Below are 19,793 nucleotides of genomic sequence, written 5' to 3'. Positions count from 1 at the left end.
TGAATCTTCTCGTCATATCTCCTGCTGCTGATCCTGCGCGCGTGAGGCTACATTCCTTTGAGTAAAGGTACCATTTTTCTTTTGTTTTTGCCTTCGTGGTGAAGCAGCCATTTTGTTTAGGGCTACAACACACCCGAGCTGCATTCAGGCCTGCATCACTTGAACATTTGAAGGGTATTTACAGTTAGACTAGGTTATTGCCGGCTATTTTATTTTCTTGGGCCCTTAGGTTTTCAATGTGAAAGTGTATGCATTTATGATTTGAAAAGTGATTTTGAAAAGACACATTTAAATACTTACCTACTTTTTCTAAGTAAATCTTTTATACTTTTTATAAAACACTTGTGGTGAATGACTATTTTGATATTTTAAGTTAATTAAGAAAAAGAGTAATTTTGGTCAAAAAGTGAAAGTGTTTAAAGGATAAAGGTAAGTCTAAGACATTTAATTGTATGTTAAAGTGTACATATTAAGGCTTAAATAGTGATTTAAAGGGAAAGAGTAATTCATATAATAAGTTAGTAATTACACACACACAAGTTAAACACTGATTGCACACTGATGACGTTTATTAGTGAAACCCCACTTATTTGATTGATAGTATAGTTAAAGAATTCAGGATAGCCACCTCTCACTATAGCCAAACACGCTAGAGAGGCGCTACATATGCAATAACATTTCAGGCATTTACACGGGCAAAAGCACGGGCAGCAGGTGGAACCGCAACTCCACGGACGTTCGTGTTCCAAACCAGTTAAGGCATGCATTTGGTTCGAGCACCAACATTGTTAAAAAGTGGTATAAATCCCTTACAGTCAGTCTCCCCAGCTTTTAAACGTCCCAGATTGCACGGAACTTTGTGAACATACGCAGGTAACTCTTCAGCATTTGTTAGCGTCTGCTCTAGCGTTTACTGTCGTGCCTCCATTACTCACTCCCGCTTTGCACTTAATTAGCCACCTGTCTTGGAGATGCGTCGCCCGCGTGACGTTGCAGTCTGAAGGCGATGGAAAGAGGCTTGATTGACTTCAGCTGATTCCTCTGCTAACCCGTCAGAAAGTGAAATCGCCACCACTGTTTTTTTTTTGTCAGCTTTCTCCCATTAATCTCAAACTGTATCCTAAAATCCAGTTTGACGTAACAGTGAGACATTTGGATTATTAATTAGTCTATTTTGAGAACTACCTCTATATATCACTGCCACTGACCCACTGAATTGAGCTCTATTCCTCTGTCATCTTTGACTGTAATATCCTGATCATCACTGTTAATCATCAGGTTTGCATGCCCGCATTGGGTAGCCGTGGCCTACTGGTTAGCGCATCGGACTTGTAACCGGAGGGTTGTCGGTTCGAACCCTGACCAGTAGGCCATGGCTGAAGTGCCCTTGAGCAAGGCACCTAACCCCTCACTGCTCCCCGATCGCCGCTGTTGTTGCAGGCAGCTCACTGCGCCGGGATTAGTGTGTGCTTCACCTCACTGTGTGCTGTGTGTGTTTCACTAATTCACGGATTGGGATAAATGCAGAGACCAAATTTCCCTCACGGGATCAAAAGAGTATAGACCCTTTCAACAAGGTAAACAAAAACAATGCTTGAACGTTCTATTTGGGCCCCAATCTACTTCCTCTGCATTAAGATAACATATGAAATGTTAAAACGGAAGTCTTGTGGGGCCAACTATGATGCTGATAATGGAACTCTCTTGAAAGGGTCCATATATACTTATACTTACTTATACTTATACTTACTGTACTATGTGTTGCATAATGTCCTTTGTCCCTCGGAATATTGAAGGAAGCATACAGCCACTTTTAAGTGTTCGGTTGTCAAAAATGTCTGGGGTCTCTCAGGCTACCTCTCTCCCCTCTTCTCTCACCCCCTCCTCCCTTACTCTCTTTCTCCCCTTCTGTGTTTCTCTCTTTACCCTTCTCTTGCCCTTCCCTCCTCTCCCCCCTTCTCTGTCAGTCTGTGTCTATGTCTCTCCCCTTCTCCCTCTTTCTCTCTTCCCCTTTACTGTCCCTCTCTGCTTCTCTCTCTTTTTCTCTCTCCCCCTTCTCTCTCTTTCTCTCTGTCTCTCTCTTCTCTATCTCTCTCCCCTTTTCTCTCTCTCTCCCTTCCCCCTGTCTCTCTCTCTCTTTCTCCCCCTTCTCTACCCCCCATTTTCTCTCTGTGTCCCTGAGGGGCAGAGGGGTTGCCTTTCATCTCTGGGGCTCTCATCAGATCCCACCCTGGCAGCAGCCAGTCTAGAGTGGCCTGGGGAGATATGGGAGTCACCCATGGGAAAAAAGTAAGAGCCTTTCCTTACTTGTGTGACGGTTCTGTGTGTTGTGGTAGTGGCCACCGTAGCTGAGCCCCTGGAGGGTCCCACTAGGGAGATGTATGCAGGGCAGAGAGGGGGTCAAACGGGTGTCTGTGAGGTACGCTGAGTTGCTGTACATCAAAGTGTTTGTGGTCTGGTTAGCCAGCTGGTCAACCCAAAGTGTGGCATGTGCATTTTTGATTTTGGATTTCATTTTTCATAATGATGTATCCAGAGATTAGTATAGCATTCACTTGTCATGAAAATGAAAGAAAATATGAATGCTCATAAATCACTAAGTTGTGTTTAAGTTGTACATTTTAGTTGTGTCAACACCGGCTAATGAAACCGAATAAAATGATGGGACAGCACAGTCAAATTCCGATTGCTCCTACTGCTGCACAACGGAGGAGATGAGATTGAAGTTCAGAGGCTGGTTAGCTTCAGTTTGTTTGAAAACTATGTAAGGTACTTTCATTTAGCAATTAAATTGAAGTGTTGAATATGTATTGTTATACGTATGGAAGGTTTTGCAATGTTTTGTTGTTTATGTAGATTTTGCTATATATTACATTAAATTGTTTTATTAAACCCAGACACTATGTTGCATATTCGTTTCTCCTTTAAGCTAAACTTTAAACATTGCTAGAGTCTATTTTGGCTTTACCTTAGTCATTTGCATGTTTGTGTTTCTTGATATGATGCTATATTTCCAGTGCCGTGTCACGTTGTATTAACTCATCTGCCTTGCATATTACCCCCTAGAAAGCTTAAACCAGTCAAACAGCATCCTATCAGCAATTATCTCATGGAGAACTATCTACATGTGAGCAGAGAAAAAGGGGGGGGGGGGTGGGGGGCAGAATCACAGGCGTATAAAAGTGCAAAAAAAATATCTTCTAGTAATGATGTGGCAAAACTCCAGTTGGTCCTAGAAGCTTTTTCATCCGGCTTTGTTTGACCCAACATATCGCTCAGGAACACAATGGCTCCCTTGTGTTGCCGTAGCATTGCCTCCCACACACTGGCCCATTGTCCACTTAATCACTGGCCCGGAGAATTATAATACTCGTTGAGAGGCCAGTAGAGTGATAAGGGAAATATTTGGTGAGGTGAGGCTGTACACACTGTTTATTCCTCTCATCATTCTGCATGAAAACAATTTGCAAAAGCGTAGTACTTTTGTCACACAAAACCATTTTGAACAAAAGTAAAATTCAGGAATGCTGTCAAGAGTGTTGCGACATTGTTACACAGGTCAGCTGAAGCTGTTGAAATGTTCAGTTCATAGATGGACGAAGGCTGTTTTGATATTGGTGATTTTTTTTTAAACGTTTTGTCTTTTTACACGCTCACGTTGGATTTCTCTCCAAAACACTGAACCCTGATGCTCCTCAAGTTTAAGAATCAGTAAGACTTTTAATAGAGCCAAAGATAGTATTTTTTCTTCCCTCATAGGTATTATTTGCGAGTAAACATGTAATGTGTTATAGACTTGTTTTTCCTTGTGTGTAACTGTGCAAATCTTTTGGGCTTTGGCATAACTTTGTCCATATCTTCTAGACAGATCATGACCTTCCATATTCATGCTCAAGTTATGGAAAGCCTCTGAGCAGGCCTGGTAGGTACAGCTCAAAGCAATATAATTTTACTATTCCCTAAAGGGCAGTGCTGCATGTTGATTTAGTAATTCAACCCCTATAAGCTAACAATGTCAGTATCAGTTAGTCATTCTGTCTGTCACAGCTTGCCCATTTGTTTATTCCAATGTAAATATGCTGAGAATAGATGACCTATTATTACTACTCCCCATGTTTACCATATGAAATGTAAATATTGAAACATTGCACATTCAACAATACTGTTTTCATTACACCATGCCTTAAGTATATTTTTTGTCCCTTTAGCTGCAGGCCACTAATGTAAATTCACGTCCGTGTCCATGTAAATTCTTTAATGGGTCACAGTGCCAAGGCCTGGGCCAGACTCGGGGCGCGAGTCGTCGCGGATCCAGAGGGACAGGGCACTTGAGCTGCCCGGCAGGGCCTCCCCATCCCTCTCAACCCACTCGCACTCCTCGGAGCCGGGTCAGGAGGCGCTGATCCAGCCCAAGAAGCTGGTCAATCCTGTCAAGGTATCCAGGAGCCACCAGGCCCTGCACAGGGAGCTGCTGCTGAGCCACAGGTGAGTAGGCTATATGTTTGGGGCAGTCTAGAGCAGATTTAGTGAGGGATGAGAAGAGTGAGTTGCAGTAGTTTATGAGGAGTTTCTACTCTCTTCTGGTCTTCATTGGCTTACGTTTCTTAGATGGAAAAAGCATGATTTGGTTAGCTGCCAGGCAGCTAGTCACTGGTCAAATACTGTATAACCTCTAAATTACATAGGTTTGGATGGGCAAAAGAGGATAGAAGAGTTTTAGTCAAGTCAAGTCAAGTCAAGTTTATTTATATAGCACATTTCATACACAGAGGTCATTCAATGTGCTTTACATAAACAAAACCAAACGATAATAACAAATAAAAGCATAGAAGGGCAATATAGTCAAAGAATAGTTAAAAGGTAAAGATCATAATAAAAAGAAAACATAAAACACAAGGTAAAATCATTTAAAAATAAAGAATAATTAGTAAGCAAAAACAAAGGCAAAAGTAGTAAAAAAAGTAATAAAAGACTAAGTAGAATAATTATCGAGGCAGATTCAGAATTTGTAACTCGGCACAGTTAGCAGAAAGCGTCTGAGAACAGTTTGGTCTTAAGTCTAGATTTAAAACTGGCTACAGTTGGGGCCTTTTTAATGTCATCCGAAAGTTGGTTCCACAGCTGAGCCGCATAGCAGCTAAAAGCTGCTTCACCATGTTTAGTTCTAACTGTAGGTTTTACTAGCAGGTTTTTCACCTGGGACCTGAGAGGACGAGAAGGTGTGTACTGCTGAAGCATGTCTGACAAGTATTTAGGTCCTGCTCCATTTACTGATTTATAAACAAGCAATAGTGCTTTAAAGTCAATTCTGTGACTTACTGGAAGCCAGTGCAAGGACTTAAGAATTGGAGTAATGTGGTCAGTTCTTTTAGTTTTTGTTAGAGTCCTAGCTGCTGCATTTTGTATCACCTGAAGCTGTTTAATAGTCTTTTTAGGAAGGCCTGTGAACAGCCCATTGCAGTAATCAACCCTGCTGGAGATAAATGCATGAATGAGTTTTTCTAAGTCATGTTTTGACATCAGCCCTCTGAGTTTGACAATATTTTTGAGGTGGTAAAAAGCTGATTTAGTTATCGCTTTCATGTGGCTGTTGAAATTTAGATCACTGTCAATTAATACACCAAGGTTTTTAACAGTATCCTTTGCCTTCAACCCTTTTGTGTCAAGGAGAGTGGCAACCCTAAGTCTTTCCTCATTTTTACCAAATATAATTACTTCAGTTTTTTCTTTGTTCAGCTGAAGAAAATTTTGAGACATCCAGGTGTTGATTTGTTCTATACACTGACACATAGATTCAAGAGGACCATAGTTGTTTGGTGATAGAGCTAAGTAAATTTGTGAGTCATCTGCATAGCTATGATATGAAATCAAATTATTTTGAATGATTTGTCCAAGTGGGAGCATATAGAGGTTGAATAATAGTGGCCCCAAGATCGACCACTGGGGAACACCACAGGTCAAGGACGTTGGTGTTGAGGTACAGTTTCCGATGGCAACAAAGAAGCTCCTTTCTTGTAGATATGATTTTAGCCAGCTGATAACTATGCCTGTAAATCCAACCCAGTGTTCTAGTCTGTGTAGTAAAATATTGTGATCAACAGTGTCAAATGCTGCACTAAGGTCCAGTAGCACTAGGACTGATGTTTTACCTGAATCTGTGTTGAGGCGTATGTCATTGGAAACTTTAATGAGAGCTGTTTCAGTGCTGTGATTTGCCCGAAAACCAGACTGAAAGTAATCAAAATACCCATTTGATGTTAGGAAGGTGGTTAATTGATTAAAGACTACTTTTTCAATAATTTTGCCAATAAAAGGTAGATTGGATATGGGCCTGTAATTGTTTAGCATGGAGGCATCCAGGTTATTCTTCTTGAGAAGTGGCTTTACAACAGCTGTTTTCAGTGACTTAGGAAAAGTGCCAGACAGCAATGATACATTTACAATTTGAAGGACATCCGCCGCTATGAGGTGAAAAACAGTTTTGAAGAAATTGGTAGGCAGAGTGTCTAAGACACATGTGGAAGGGCTGAGATTCTGTACCGTTTTTTCAAGTGTTTCGTAGTCTATCAAGCTGAACTCTGACATCAAGTTTAGTTTCCCTCTGTTTGTTGCTGGAAGTTCAGGTTGTTGAATTTGTAATTGAGCAGATATGTTGAGTCTGATTTTGTCAATTTTACCTTTAAAAAAAGATGAAAACTCATTGCATTTATTAGTTGAGAGAAGTTCAGGCGCTAATTGTGAGGGGGGATTTGTTAACTTATCAACAGTTGAAAATAGAATACGAGTGTTATTTGAACTTCTATTGATAATGTTAGAAAAGAAAGACTGTCTTGCTTTGCATATTTCAGAGTTATATGTGCGGAGCATCTCTTTATGGATTTCATAGTGGATCTGAAGTTTGTATTTACGCCATTTTCTTTCAGTCTTCCTACACTCTCTTTTTAGAAGTTTAACTGCTGGATTTTGCCTCCATGGTGCTTTCTGTTTGTCCTTAACTTTCTTGAATTGTAATGGAGCAATGTCATCCATAATGTTTGCCATTTTTGCATTAAAGTGATCAAATAAGTCTTCAGAGTCTGACAGTTGACTTGACTTTAGTGAAAGTGCTTGCTCAAAGAGAGCACTTGTCTGATCATTTATGATTCTCCTTTTTACCATCATAGCTGTGTTTTGAGTGTGTGGGGACATAGACACATCAAAGAACACACAAAAATGATCAGATAAGGCCAGGTCTTTAACAGCTGTAGAGACATCGAGACCCTTTGTGATAACAAGGTCGAGGGTATGGCCGAGAGAGTGTGTTGGCCCCTGTACATGCTGTGTTAGGGAGAAAGTATCGATTAGTGCAATGAATTCCTTGGCATAATTGTTTTCAGGATTATCCACATGCAAGTTTAGATCCCCTGATATAATAAGACAGTCATACTCTATGCAAACAACTGATAGCAGTTCACCTAGCTCTTCAAGAAAAACTTTAGCTGAATGTTTTGGAGGCCTGTAAATTGTCAGTAATAAAATCTGAGGAGAAGACTTAATGCATGCACACAGATATTCAAATGAAGTAAAGTCACCGAATGACGACTGATTGCACTGAAAAGACGTCTTGAAAATTGTGGCTATCCCCCCACCTCTTTTATTTGCTCTGGTAGCACTCAAAAAACTGAAGTTTGGGGGAGCTGATTCGATGAGAGTAGCAGCACTGTTTGCTTGATCTAACCATATCTCAGTTAAAAGTAAAAAATCAAGGTTGTGTGTGCAAATTAGATCATGAATTAAGAATGATTTGTTTGAAAGAGATCTGATATTTAGGAGTGCTAGTTTTGTTAGTTTAAGTGTTGGGGAAATATGATCCATGGGGGAAATCTGAGGTTGATGTGGTACGGGTAGGAGATTGGACTGGTTTACCCTATAAGCTCGATGCATTTGTGTTCTATTTCTTGTCAATACAGGAATAGAGAATGTCATGGGCTTACTGGGTCCCGGCATGTTCTCAAAACTACTGTCAGTACCATTTATATTGCAGGGACCCTGAGAATATCATGCAATACAGTCATCATATAATTGTCCCCTGCTGCTGCCATCTGTATTTTCCACTGCACATTCCATGCTATATGCCGGCTGAGAAAATGAACTAAGAGGTTGCTGCTGCTTAAGAGATCCTTCTAAACGGGGAGGGGGAGGGCGAGGGGGTGGAGGTGCCCTTTGCTTCTTTGGTGCTAATGATCTTGGGCTAGTAAAACTCTGCATGGCTACTGGTAGCAGTCTCTCCATTCTTGCAGGGAACATCATGTGCTTGGGTGGGGATGGTGATGGGTATTCAGGGGATCCTGTGGAGTTTGAGTGGGTGGTGGGATGAAGGGATGGGGATGGGAGATTAGGGGGGTTTGTGTGGCCTGGGGAGTTTGATTGGGTGGGGACGTGATTGGGTGTGGGTGGTGATGGGAAATCAAGGAGGTTGGGGTTGAAAATTGATCCAGAGTCTCCATCTGCCTGCTGAGGTTCTGGGAAGTTTGTTGCAGATGCTCCGCTTTCAGCATGTATTCCAGTAGTGTATTCCATGTTGTTGTGTCTTTGTGGTGACAAGGAGACGACGGAGGTGGAGAGGGGTATTGGTGCTGGTGTCACAACATGATCCTTCCTTTCTGATAGCCCCTCAGCAGCTTTGATAGGTGCTATCTCCTCATGCTCATCACATCCATTTGTTTGCTGAGATTCCAGGGAGTTTGACGCCAGTGATTGACTTTGAGTCATTTTAGCAGCACCCATCTTATCTTGTCCAGTGGACATGGCTTGGCATTGTTGAGCTGGTTGTTTATGTTTCTCCAAGGTCTGCATTTCAGTGGAGGCTAGCGGGTGGTTATCAGAGGGCCCCACAGCAGGGGAGGTTGGGCATATCTCTGTTTCAGCCTGTGCAGAGTGTTTTGGTTTAGCTGAGTTGTTGATGTCATCCGCTTGTTCCGTCTGTATGGCCACTGAGCGCTTATCAGAGGCTCGGCTCAAGGTTGGCAGAAAAAATGTTGGGTGCAGGAGAGAGAGGTGATAGTATTCGGTTAAGATCTTGGCCCCAGTCCAACTCAGCTCTGTGCTATTTGGTCTGAAGCATTCCCTGCGATTCCAAAAAAGGTTAAAATTGTCAATAAAATTCATCCCAACTGAAAAGCATGTTTTTGCGAGCCAGGTGTTTAAACTGAATAGTCTGGAAAATACAAAGCTTCCCTCTGCTGGGAGTGGGCCACTGATGAAAATTTGTATTCCAAGCTCATATAGGGCCGAGAAAAGTTCCTTGAAATCTTCTTTGACATACAGCTGTTCTCTGTAGATGTCATTTGCTCCAACATGCACAATGATGCGCTTGATAGTTGCATATTTTGACACCAGTTCTGCAAGCTTGTTTTTTGTGTCAGACACTGAAGCATTTGGGAAACAACATACAATCATCCTTTCCCCATTTATATGTCTCACAGTAAAGTCGCCTAGAACGAGGGTTGTGGGATGAATAGGGGTCGAGTGCTGCTTCTTGTCTGTGCCCATCTTTCTTTTGTTGTGGTTTGATCGCTGCCTGCTTTGGGTGTGTTCCCTGGGAAATTCCTCTCTCACGTCCCGGAGGCATTCAAATCTGTTCCATAGTGTTAGGGGCTGTGGGCTTCCCTTAGGACCACAAGCCCTGTAGTAGTTTGCTGATCTGTCTGTATTTCTGATACGAGGCCTGAAGTTAACATCTGAATTTACTGGTGTTGAGGTAATTACAGTTCTTGTATTACGTTTTTTGTTTTTTGGTCTGGCACCTTGCCTGTGCCAAGGCTCTGTACTCACATTTCCCTTTGTGAGGTCGATGCATTCATCTGCTCTATTAGCAGTGATATTAGACTGCTGGGTTACATTCTCTGCATTTCCAGTAGTTGCTGTACTCACTTCATGAGATGCCTCTCGTAGTTCATCTGTCGTTGATGGAAGGGCATGCATCTTTGATTCCAAAGTAGAAATCCTCTGTTCTAGCTCAGTACATTTTCGGCATGATCTCCTGGGTCTCTGGCCGGAGGAGCGCATTTTGTTTTAATCCAACTTCAAGGTGAATTGCCGTTCAGTTTTTGCTCGTTGACTTGGCTGGCTCATTTAAAGTAAAAAACTAACCACTAAAGTTTCAGATTTAAATGTACTGGTTTCACTGTCTTTGCTCAACTAGCTTGTAAATGAAATAAAAGAATGAAAAAGAGTGGAAATTGCTAAAAGGATAGGTGAAGCAGGAGCAGTGTGAAATGCGTCCTACTCGCTTGAGTAGGAGTTGAGGTTTTTTTTACTGTGTGTGTGTGTGTGTGTGTGTGTGTGTGTGTGTGTGTGTGTCTGTCTGTGTGTGTGTGGCAGGCGGCCAGTGGCAGAGGAGAAGCCAGAGCTGCAGCGGGTCCTGGAGCACCGGCGGCGGCAGCTACAGATCAGGCAGCGCAGGGAGGAGGAGCAGAAGAGGAGGACCTCACCACTGGAGCAGGAGCTGCACAAGAGGCAACAGAAGCTGGACATGGTACACACACACGCACACGCACACGCACACACTACACATACACTACACACCACACACACACACACACACTACACACCACACACACACACACACCGCCGTATGCCTACTGGTTGGTGCAGCCGTGGCCTACTGGTTAGCGCTTCGGACTTGTAACTGGAGGGTTGCCAGTTCGAACTCAGACCAGTAGGAAGCGGCTGAAGTGCCCTTGAGCAAGGCACCTAACCCCTCACTGCTCCCCAAACGCCACTGTTGTAGCAGGCAGCTCACTGCGTCGGGATTAGTGTGTGCTTCACTTCACTGTGTGTTCACTGTGTGTTGAGTGTGTTTCACTAATTCACGGATTGGGATAAATGCAGAGACCAAATTTCCCTCACAGGATCAAAAGAGTATATATACTTATACTATGCAGTCGTATTTTCGTCATAAAGTAACCTATTATCTAACCTCAGTTTGATAGTTTGTTGTTATTTCCAGTGAGAGATGTACAAGGCCATAGAGTACATATTGAGATGCCACTTAAGCCTTCATCATCTACTGAATATTAACCTCCTGATTTCTTCATTACTTGCATGCTACCTACTGTAACTCAGTGTGTTTCCCTGCTGTTTCAGTTGGAGAGAGAGCTGGACAACCAGCGGGTTCTGGCTGCGAGCGAGCCCGAGTTCATCAGAGTCAAGGACAGCCTGCGGAGGAGCACCAGCCTGGTATAGAGACACAAAAAGGGAGACGTGGAGAACCGACTGCACGGATGGACGCTGTGTATTGGGTGGGCCAAGAGCTCTGTGAACTGTGATACTGTAGGAGATTTAAGGGTTACACTTTCCTTTACAGTGTCGACATAAGAGTGACATGACACTGTCATGAACGTGTCAAACAAGTCATAAACGTTTATGACATAACACTTCTGTTATTAAGTGACATTCGGTTTTGTCATAACAAGTTAGGGTTAGGTTTAGGGTTGGTGTTAGGATTAGGGTTAGGGTTAGGTTTCATGTGTCATGACAGTGTCATGTGTTCATGACAATGTCATGTCACTCTTATGTTAATACTGTCAAGTAAAGTGTTACCGATATAAGTTGTGCTGGGAAAGCTGGCCTATGGCGTGACACTTGAGAGAAGAGTAGCGAATCAAGAAGCTGTGCGAGAGAGAGCAGTAGTTTGGTCTTTCAGAACATGTGTTCATCCCCTTTGGCTTGAGCCAGTAGTACTGACACATGCACATGTAAGTTGTGTTAACATAGCATCTGTCCACAGGGTCTGTGTATGTGTAGCCAAGCAGTTTTGTTTGTAGAGTGTGGAGTGCTTTTTCTATTCAGTCTTGACATGTAACTACACAGAACACGTACGTAGACAACAAACCAAGGTTGGCATGTGATATATGTGGAATAATTGGATCAGTACATATAATAAACACAGAACTGAAAATTGAATGGGTGGGAATGAGCGGGTATTGTTTGGTGTTGTTGTATGATGTTTGTTTAAGGGAGGGGAATTCATCTCTTTAAATCACCGTCATCTCTCAACTAACTTCCTGTATTTGACGTGATGCATCCTCTTCTTGGAATACTCAAGCAAATACTGCAATGTTTTGAAATAGATTTTGTATTATGAAAGAGGGAATAGGTGTTGTAGAAAGTGAACAACAATAGAATGTAATATCTACATATGCAATACTGTATCTGTAGATGATGCTTAGCTCATTCACATATTAAGTATTCAGTCATCAACAGTGCCTGTAACAGCACACTGTGCATGTTTTTCTCAGAATCACTGAGATTAAATCGATACACAAATTATGATAAATCATCTATTTTAGAGGACATGTTGGTTATTTCCATGCAATACTGTTCATGTAGGCTACAAAAATAAAGGAACCTTGAACTACAGCTGTGCATCGAGGCTTACAAAAACTTTTTTGGTCAATCTAGTGCATATTTCATTGTCAAAGGAGTTGAAAGGAGGCTACCGCTCTGCAATGGCAAAATATTCAGGCAGCCAAAAACACAGGGTTTTTTTTGTTTTGTTTTTTGCCTCGGCTGCAAGTCACTCAGGCTAGGAAACTCAAAATAGCCACAATGTTGTGTGTGTGTGTGTGTGTGTGTGTGTGCGCGTGCGCGTGTGCGTGTGTGTGTGTGTACAACACCATCTGTTCATTAAATAAGCCTGTTTACAGATGCAACAGAACACGCAATGCATAGACAAGGGATTTTTATTTCAGATCCTGCTACTATATCTCTAAGCTTACAAGTCAGTGGCCTCTTGAGTGTTGATGCGTAACCCATGATGCATTGCATCCATACATTAGTAGCTCAAAACAGCTTTTACAAAAAAGGATATACAATATATATATATATATATATATATATATATATATATATATATATATATAATATAAAATACACACTTGTGTATTGGAATAACCAGTGCTTCTGTGCTGACTCATCACAGTCAATTGAATAATTTACTCAGCAAAACAAACAAACGAACAAACCAAACATGTATAAAAAGATAGACACTGTACTTCACCCAATGAAACATAACAGCCTGGTTTAGCTGAAATGGACACCTAAGATAGGGACTAAGATAGATGGAGCCCTTCACACATCATTTGCATAACCGGCCAGCTCAAAACATTCATGAACAAAAATAATAAATGTTACTTAAAAATGTTGAACGCCCCATGACCTTACTACATTGCCATGTAGCAATTCTACATGCTGCAATATCTGAAGCTTCATTGATAAAACCATTTAACACATTTCTTCATGCCAGGGCTCAGTAATGAATGACTTTTTGGTGGACGCATCACTGAAGATATTCCACATCCTTGTTTTGCCATTATTACTGCGCTGACTGGTCCTGAATCTATTATGATACCAGTAAGTTTTTTATCTATTTTGAGGGACATAAACTCTTTCCTGTAGTGTCCTCAGCGGTTAAGCCATTATGACTTGGGAAGTCAGACCCAGCAAGGATAGTCTGGTTGTGCAAGACCCCAGTGCTCCAGTGTGCCCCCACTGGCCTGAATGACCAAGCAGCCTTCCCCCGCCCCCCTCACCTCCCACTGAGCCGTGAAGGGAAACCAAGCCTATCGATACAAATCAGTAATTAGGCCAATCGGCTGTTGAATGACCGCCGAAAGAGGCCGAGGGCACCAAGACCGTATTCCAGAACCAAAAATTTGCCACTGCAACTAAACAAGGCAGGACCAAGCAAAAAAACTAGGCGAGAATTAAGACAGCAAATGACGGCCCCAGCCATGGCGCAACTGGCTGGGGCACCTGCACCGTACACCGGCGACCCGGGTTCGATTCCCGCCCCATGGTCCTTTCCGGATCCCACCCCGACTCTCTTTCCCAATCACTTCCTGCATAAAAGGCCAAAAAAATATACTTAAAAAAAAAAAAAGACAGCAAATGACTCATCACTGTTTAGAGGCTTTTCCACCTTAGCCTGAAGGATTTGCACACTGTTCAGCTCGTTTCTCCTGGAAGTGGAATTATGTCAGTGTAGGACTATTTGTGACTTCTGACTTCTGTGACTGACTGAACGATATCCTTCTCTTGCTAACTGAATTCGGTGTCAATCTGGTGGGGAGGCATGCAGATGTCATGCCTGGTGGTGCTGGATTAGCGTGGAGGTGGGTACCGACTTAGACATCTTTACAACGCCGCCGCCCCCCCCCCCGTAATTCCAATTGGCTAGCCTGCCGAGTTCCACAGAATGTGCCTGTTGTTCTTTTTCTAACAGGGTATGTAACTGGAGCATTCTGCTGCAACAATTAGCTTCGACTATAATCAATGGAACTGGCTGCACCAGGCTTGATAGCAGTCCGTACATTCAAACAAATTAGTCTTCTAAAACTATTTTTACGCTCTGCAAATGGAGCACTTCATTTGCAGACCCAGTGTAGCCCTGACCTACGATTTTAGACTTGCAGGGACCTGGGCTGGGACCCTCCAGTGAAGAACTTGCCGTCTCCAGTGAACTGAGTGAACAGAGCTCCTCAGCTCCTTAGCATCACGGCACTAGGGAAGAGGCAGCACAGCTGAGTTAGAGGTCACGTTAACTACTATGCGTAGGTCACCTTTGGCAGTGAAAAAAAAAAAAAACCTTGTGTTGCCCACTTTATACTTGGTTTTAACAGCAAAAGTGTGTACTGTCTTGGGGGAATAATAATAATAATGATAATAATAGTAGTAATATAATGTAATAATGACATATTTATATGTACACATGTGTATATTTAAATGTTTTATAAGTTGTTCATCGCTCATCGCTTACATGTAAACATATTAACCAGATCATGCAAACATTGGACTTCCTCTACGGAGGTGCACAGTACAGTAGACAGAGAGCACAAACGTGAGATCCCTTCCCTCTGTCTAGAGAGCGAGCGAGCGAGCCAGTGAGCCAATGAGAGAGAGGGGTAAACAGGACAACAACGATTCCACTTGCTCATCCTGTACCAAAGCAAAACTGTGGAAATTCAGAAGGGAGAGTGCCTGACAGAAGTGTTTTCCTAACCTACCATTGCTGTAGACACGTTCTCTCTGGGCATGCTTTTGCCTTCCTGCTTGCCACTTGTGCTTACTCCTCACGTCAGAGGAGTAAGGGACCACGTCAGGGATGCTGGAGCTCCTTCGGTAGGACGTAAGGGTCTATGCATCACATATGTATGAGCTGTTGTCACGTCATGTGGCTGCTGTGTCATTTGGGCCTCTGCGAGTGCGATGTGTGAGAGACAGTGAGGGAACCACAGACGACAGTTCTTTCTCTCGCACTCAGGGCCGTGGGGCCCCAAGGCTGGTGCTCATGGGATCTCAGTTTGTGCCTCAGAGAACAGAACAGCCATTAGGCCCCCATCTCCACTTCCATAACATTTTATATTATAATCCCACTGATGCATGCAAACCCTCCTCACCAGTACTGTTACACAAATCCAGTCTGACATGGAATACAGAGTTCAAGTGTTGCAATTATCCCTAGTCCCAGGCAGGGGCCAACCCAGAGTGCATTGTTCCAAGGGTGGAGATCCAAACAGATGGGGAAGAAATAATGTCTTAAAAATTAAAACAAAAAATGCCAAGTCATTAGCATAGTGTTGTAGGATTACTTGGGAGTGCACAATTTTGTACAGTTTGCTGCGTAAAATCTAACGTATGTATGTGAGTGCAAATGGAATTTAATGATTTCAGAGCTGAATCTAAATTGGAATCTTGAAGTTAGAAGGTTCATACACACTACTTTCCTTCCCTTTTCTAATGCTATGAAAGCCAATGAGTTGGATGAAGACTTTGAGCCACTGGTGATCATAAACTATCTAAGGATGTGGCACTGAGGGCCATCCACCCTGATGTTACAGCTGACCTCCTGTGAGTAAACGTCTGGCACATATACAGTACGTCAACTTCATACTTTCAATCGAGAAAATAAATACAACAGCTGTCTTTGGTTGGGACATTAAAAAAAATCAAGTCAAGACAAATGAAAAATGAACACAAAATGACCAATTCACAAATTTGTTGCTGTACGTTTTCCTACAATATGCCTGAATCCCTTCCTGTGCTATATTGGTCCTCCCGCACTTCTTTCTCTGGTCTCTTGGGGCCAGACTTGATTGTGGCGATTACATTACACATCAGATGGCAGCTTTACATTTAGCCTGTGAAATGTGTCTCTGTGAACAACTGACTAGCTGGCTTCTAAAGCCTGCTTCACAAGAGCTCCAATCTCCGCTGGACTTTTCTGTGGCTGTTTCTGTCCCAGCTCTATAACTTCTTCACTGGCTCCGTTCCAACCCACATTCAGGGCCCATAGCTGTGTCTAGGCATGTTTAATAAAGCTACACGTGGCCCCAGGAGACCACTTTCTCCCACTCTCACTTATGTCGACAAAGGTCCTTCTAGTGGACGCTGGTGGGATAACTCTGTATTCCAAGCCAAACTGGTGGTGGTTTTAAAGGGGGGGAGGGGGTGCTTGGGTGATGGGTCAGATTCTGTGTTGTAGGTTCTAGGTTGTTGTACTCAGACCCGACTGGACGGTCGACAGCAGTAGGTGCAGCTCCTCAAGCTGTCACGGTCTGCGCTGCCCCTGCGTTCCTCTCCACACTGAGAACCTGTCCAGAGAGAGAGAGACAACCACAGTTATATCCACAGTTTATCTTTAGGCCGAGACGGAAAGCTCCAGCTTCTTAAAGTAAAAGTCCTACCACATAATGTGTTCCAATCATTCACATAATCATCTAATTCTAATTAGCGCAACAAAAACGCCTTAAAATAAGTCAAATAATTTTATGAGAAAGTGCTCAGTCTCTTTATACTAAAAACAATACCAACTAGATTTTTTGATATTAATATAAGATTAATAACATTTAGATTTTTAAAGTGTTATTTTCATCAAAGATAGCTGGAATGTCAGTATCAATCTACAATCATTCCAGGTGTTAACATGAAACTGGTAAATCTTACCATACTGGTCATTCTGGTTTTAAATTCTTACAGGAGCTACGTGGAGATTTTGGTAACACTTTACTTGACACCGTCATGAACACATGACACTGTCATGACACATGAAACCTAACATCTAACCCTAATCCTAACCTCAGAGATGGCAAAAGTACTCACTTCCCTTACTCAAGTAGAAGTAGAAATACTTGTGTTAAAAAATACTCTGGTAAAAGTAGAAGTACTGATTTAACTTCTTTACTCAAGTAAAAGTAACAAAGTACAGGCTTGGAAATGTACTAAAGTATAAAAGTAAAAGTAGTCTTGTGAATGACAACCATTTTTTATGCAACGGTACCTGGACCACACAATGTTACTAGAGTGCAAGAGTGCCAGTCTATGACTATAACTAGGCTATGAATTCTGTGATCACGGTAAGGTGGACTGCACTGCATGCGGTATTAGATTTTTAGAAAAGGTATTCAGAACATGTTTGATGATGGTGGAGGTTATTGTCCAATGTTTATAACAATACAAGTGGCATTAAGTGGTTCATAGGGTGTTGATGAGTGCACATATTGTTATTGTGGATAATACAGTGTGACTTTTAAATATAAACAGTTGTAATTGGTGAATAAACTCTTTTGAGAGGGGGATAAACTCTAATAAGAGGTGGATAAACTATTTCTGAAATTTCAGAGGTGGGTAAACTGCGTTTAGCCTCCACTATATCCCTGTTCAAGACCCAATGCTGCATCTACTTATTGCTAAGAATATACAGTAGGCTACACTGCAGCTAGAAGTTAAGCGGCAAAAGGCGAGGAGAGGAGGAGGGCATTTTTGACTTTTGACATTTTTGACATACTACTAGGCCTACGTGCTAACGTTAACGTTACTGCCATCAAGCTGCAATGATTTGCCACGAATGAATGCCTCCCAAATCTGTCAAGTCATCTTTGGTGCGTCAAGTGCAACGTATATTCCCATCCGCTATTGATGACGCAAACAATAATAATGGTAACTCCACTGAAATTATTTGAAACTAAAGTAACGAGCCAGTTTTGTAAAATGTAAGGAGTAGAAAGTACCGATATTCGTGTTAAAAATGTAAGGAGTAAAATGAAAAAGTCGCCTCAAAAATAAATAGTAAAGTAAAGTAAAAATATCCGAAAAATCTACTTGTAGTAGCCTACAGTAACGAAGTATTTGTACTTCGTTACTTCCCATCTCTGCCTAACCCCAACCCTAACCGTAACCATAACTCTAAACCTAACCCTAACTTGTTATGACAAAAAACGAATGTCACTTAATAACAGAAGCGTTATGTCATAAACATTTATGACTTGTTTATGACATGTTCATGACAGTGTCATGTCACTCTTATGTCGGCACTGTCAAGTAAAGTGTAACCGAGATTTTTTAGTTGAAAACATTCAAAGCCCTAGAAATAGCAATAGCAAACGGAACAGAAATAGTAGCAGAAGAAACAACCGCTTTGGTTTAATGTCAAAAACAATGCTCTGGGGCAGCTGTGGTGCAAGTGGCAGCACCATTCCACATTTGAGTTCTCAGTGCCCATGGGGCCCCAGGTTCGATCCCGACCTGTGGTCATGTCCCAGTCCCAATCCCAATCCATCTTTATCCCACTCGCTTCCTGTCTCCCTCCACTGTCCTATCAATATAAGGGCAAAACATATGAAATATTATATAATATAATATATATTAAAAAAACAGAATCCACTGAAGTTAGCATGCAACCGGCTAACACAGGACCAGCTCTCCTGTGACGGCACTTTGTGTACCAGCTAGTAGCCTAATCACGCACCACATTTTGCATTTAATAGTCCAACGTTGTTGACTGAGCAGCAACTTCATCATATTGGACAGTTACTGAGTGAGACGACTGAGTAAATGCTGAATGTTCAGATTAGCATGTAATGGGAGGACACACAAGTACACAAATGATTGTGCACATACATCTTCGCTCAATTTGGGGGTTATCTGACAATGGATTAAGAAAATGTACCTTAATTTGAGATTACAAGAAAGCTCAAAGTAAGTATCTTTATACTAAAAACAATATTAACTAGATTTTTTATCTTAATATAAGATTATAACACTTAGTAAGATATCACTTTTTGTAGTATGGGGGCTCACGGACATGCCCCGGCCCAGAGTGTAGTGCTGTAGCTGCCTGGTTGCTTTAGTTGCTGGAGCTAGCAACTCGAGCTAGGTAAGACCTGATTGTTTTTGTTTGTTTCTTCGTACCGACAGTATTCGTGACCTTGAGAAACGGAGATCTATGTGAAAAATCACCGGATTTCTCCTTTAAGACTGTTTGAAACTATTTTGGAAGGCAAAGGATAAACAAACCAAAATGAACGATAGAAAACACAATTTGATGTTTTTAAACTTGATAAGTTGTAAGTGTAACTGTTGTTTAAAAGCAATATGGTACCCGTGATCGTGGCGTTTGTAAAATATATACTAGTGTCCACACGGCACTATGTCATATACTGTGTACACTGCACTATCTGTCTACACTGTTCACATTGCACTTTTCTCCTTTTTTAGACTTCTGGTTAGACACTAACTGCACTTCGTTGTCTCAGTACTTGTACTCTGCACAATGACAATAAAGTTGAATCTAATCTAATCTAATATACCCACAGCTGTGACTTAATTATTCAATGTCTTTCTAGATGACCAAGCTGGTTATACTGTTCATACACACAATGATGCTGGTCATCCCAGTTTAAATTCTAGAAGAAAACAAGATCTCCGGAAGGAGGCCACCTCCACATCACCATTCCCTCACCAAAAGCACCAAA

The 19,793-nt window shown here is 42.0% G+C and overlaps 2 protein-coding genes across 4 annotated transcripts in view; one reads left to right on the top strand and one right to left on the bottom strand.

The window, feature by feature from the left end:
- The first annotated feature begins 2,102 nt into the window (after window positions 1-2,102).
- On the top strand, window positions 2,103-19,791 carry LOC121707284 (actin-associated protein FAM107A). 2 transcript variants are annotated; one of them, XR_006031283.1, is made up of 6 exons: window positions 2,103-2,289; window positions 3,865-3,922; window positions 4,269-4,485; window positions 10,363-10,516; window positions 11,128-11,282; window positions 19,665-19,791. XR_006031283.1 is itself a non-coding variant. In XM_042089727.1 (5 exons), exons 1-5 carry the CDS (start codon window positions 2,266-2,268, stop codon window positions 11,224-11,226), a joined length of 552 nt encoding a protein of 183 aa, XP_041945661.1. In that variant the 5' UTR covers window positions 2,103-2,265; the 3' UTR covers window positions 11,227-11,440. The 2 variants fall into 2 exon arrangements, 1 of the variants encoding a protein (XP_041945661.1); XM_042089727.1 differs by lacking the exon at window positions 19,665-19,791 and having other exon boundaries at window positions 11,128-11,440.
- camk1a (calcium/calmodulin-dependent protein kinase Ia) overlaps window positions 13,862-19,793 on the bottom strand; it is a 35,820-nt gene continuing 29,888 nt past the window's right edge. For both annotated transcript variants that reach the window (XM_042089725.1, XM_042089726.1), the window contains exon 12: window positions 13,862-16,634. In XM_042089725.1, the coding sequence (XP_041945659.1) occupies window positions 16,543-16,634 (92 nt within the window). In that variant the 3' untranslated portion in view covers window positions 13,862-16,542. The remainder of the gene's footprint in view (window positions 16,635-19,793) is intronic.

Source organism: Alosa sapidissima, chromosome 4 (assembly GCF_018492685.1).
Source record: "Alosa sapidissima isolate fAloSap1 chromosome 4, fAloSap1.pri, whole genome shotgun sequence".
NCBI classification, from domain to species: Eukaryota; Metazoa; Chordata; class Actinopteri; order Clupeiformes; family Clupeidae; genus Alosa; species Alosa sapidissima.
The sequence above is the reverse complement of the archived record's forward strand: the minus strand, read 5'-3'. Positions and strand labels throughout refer to the sequence as shown.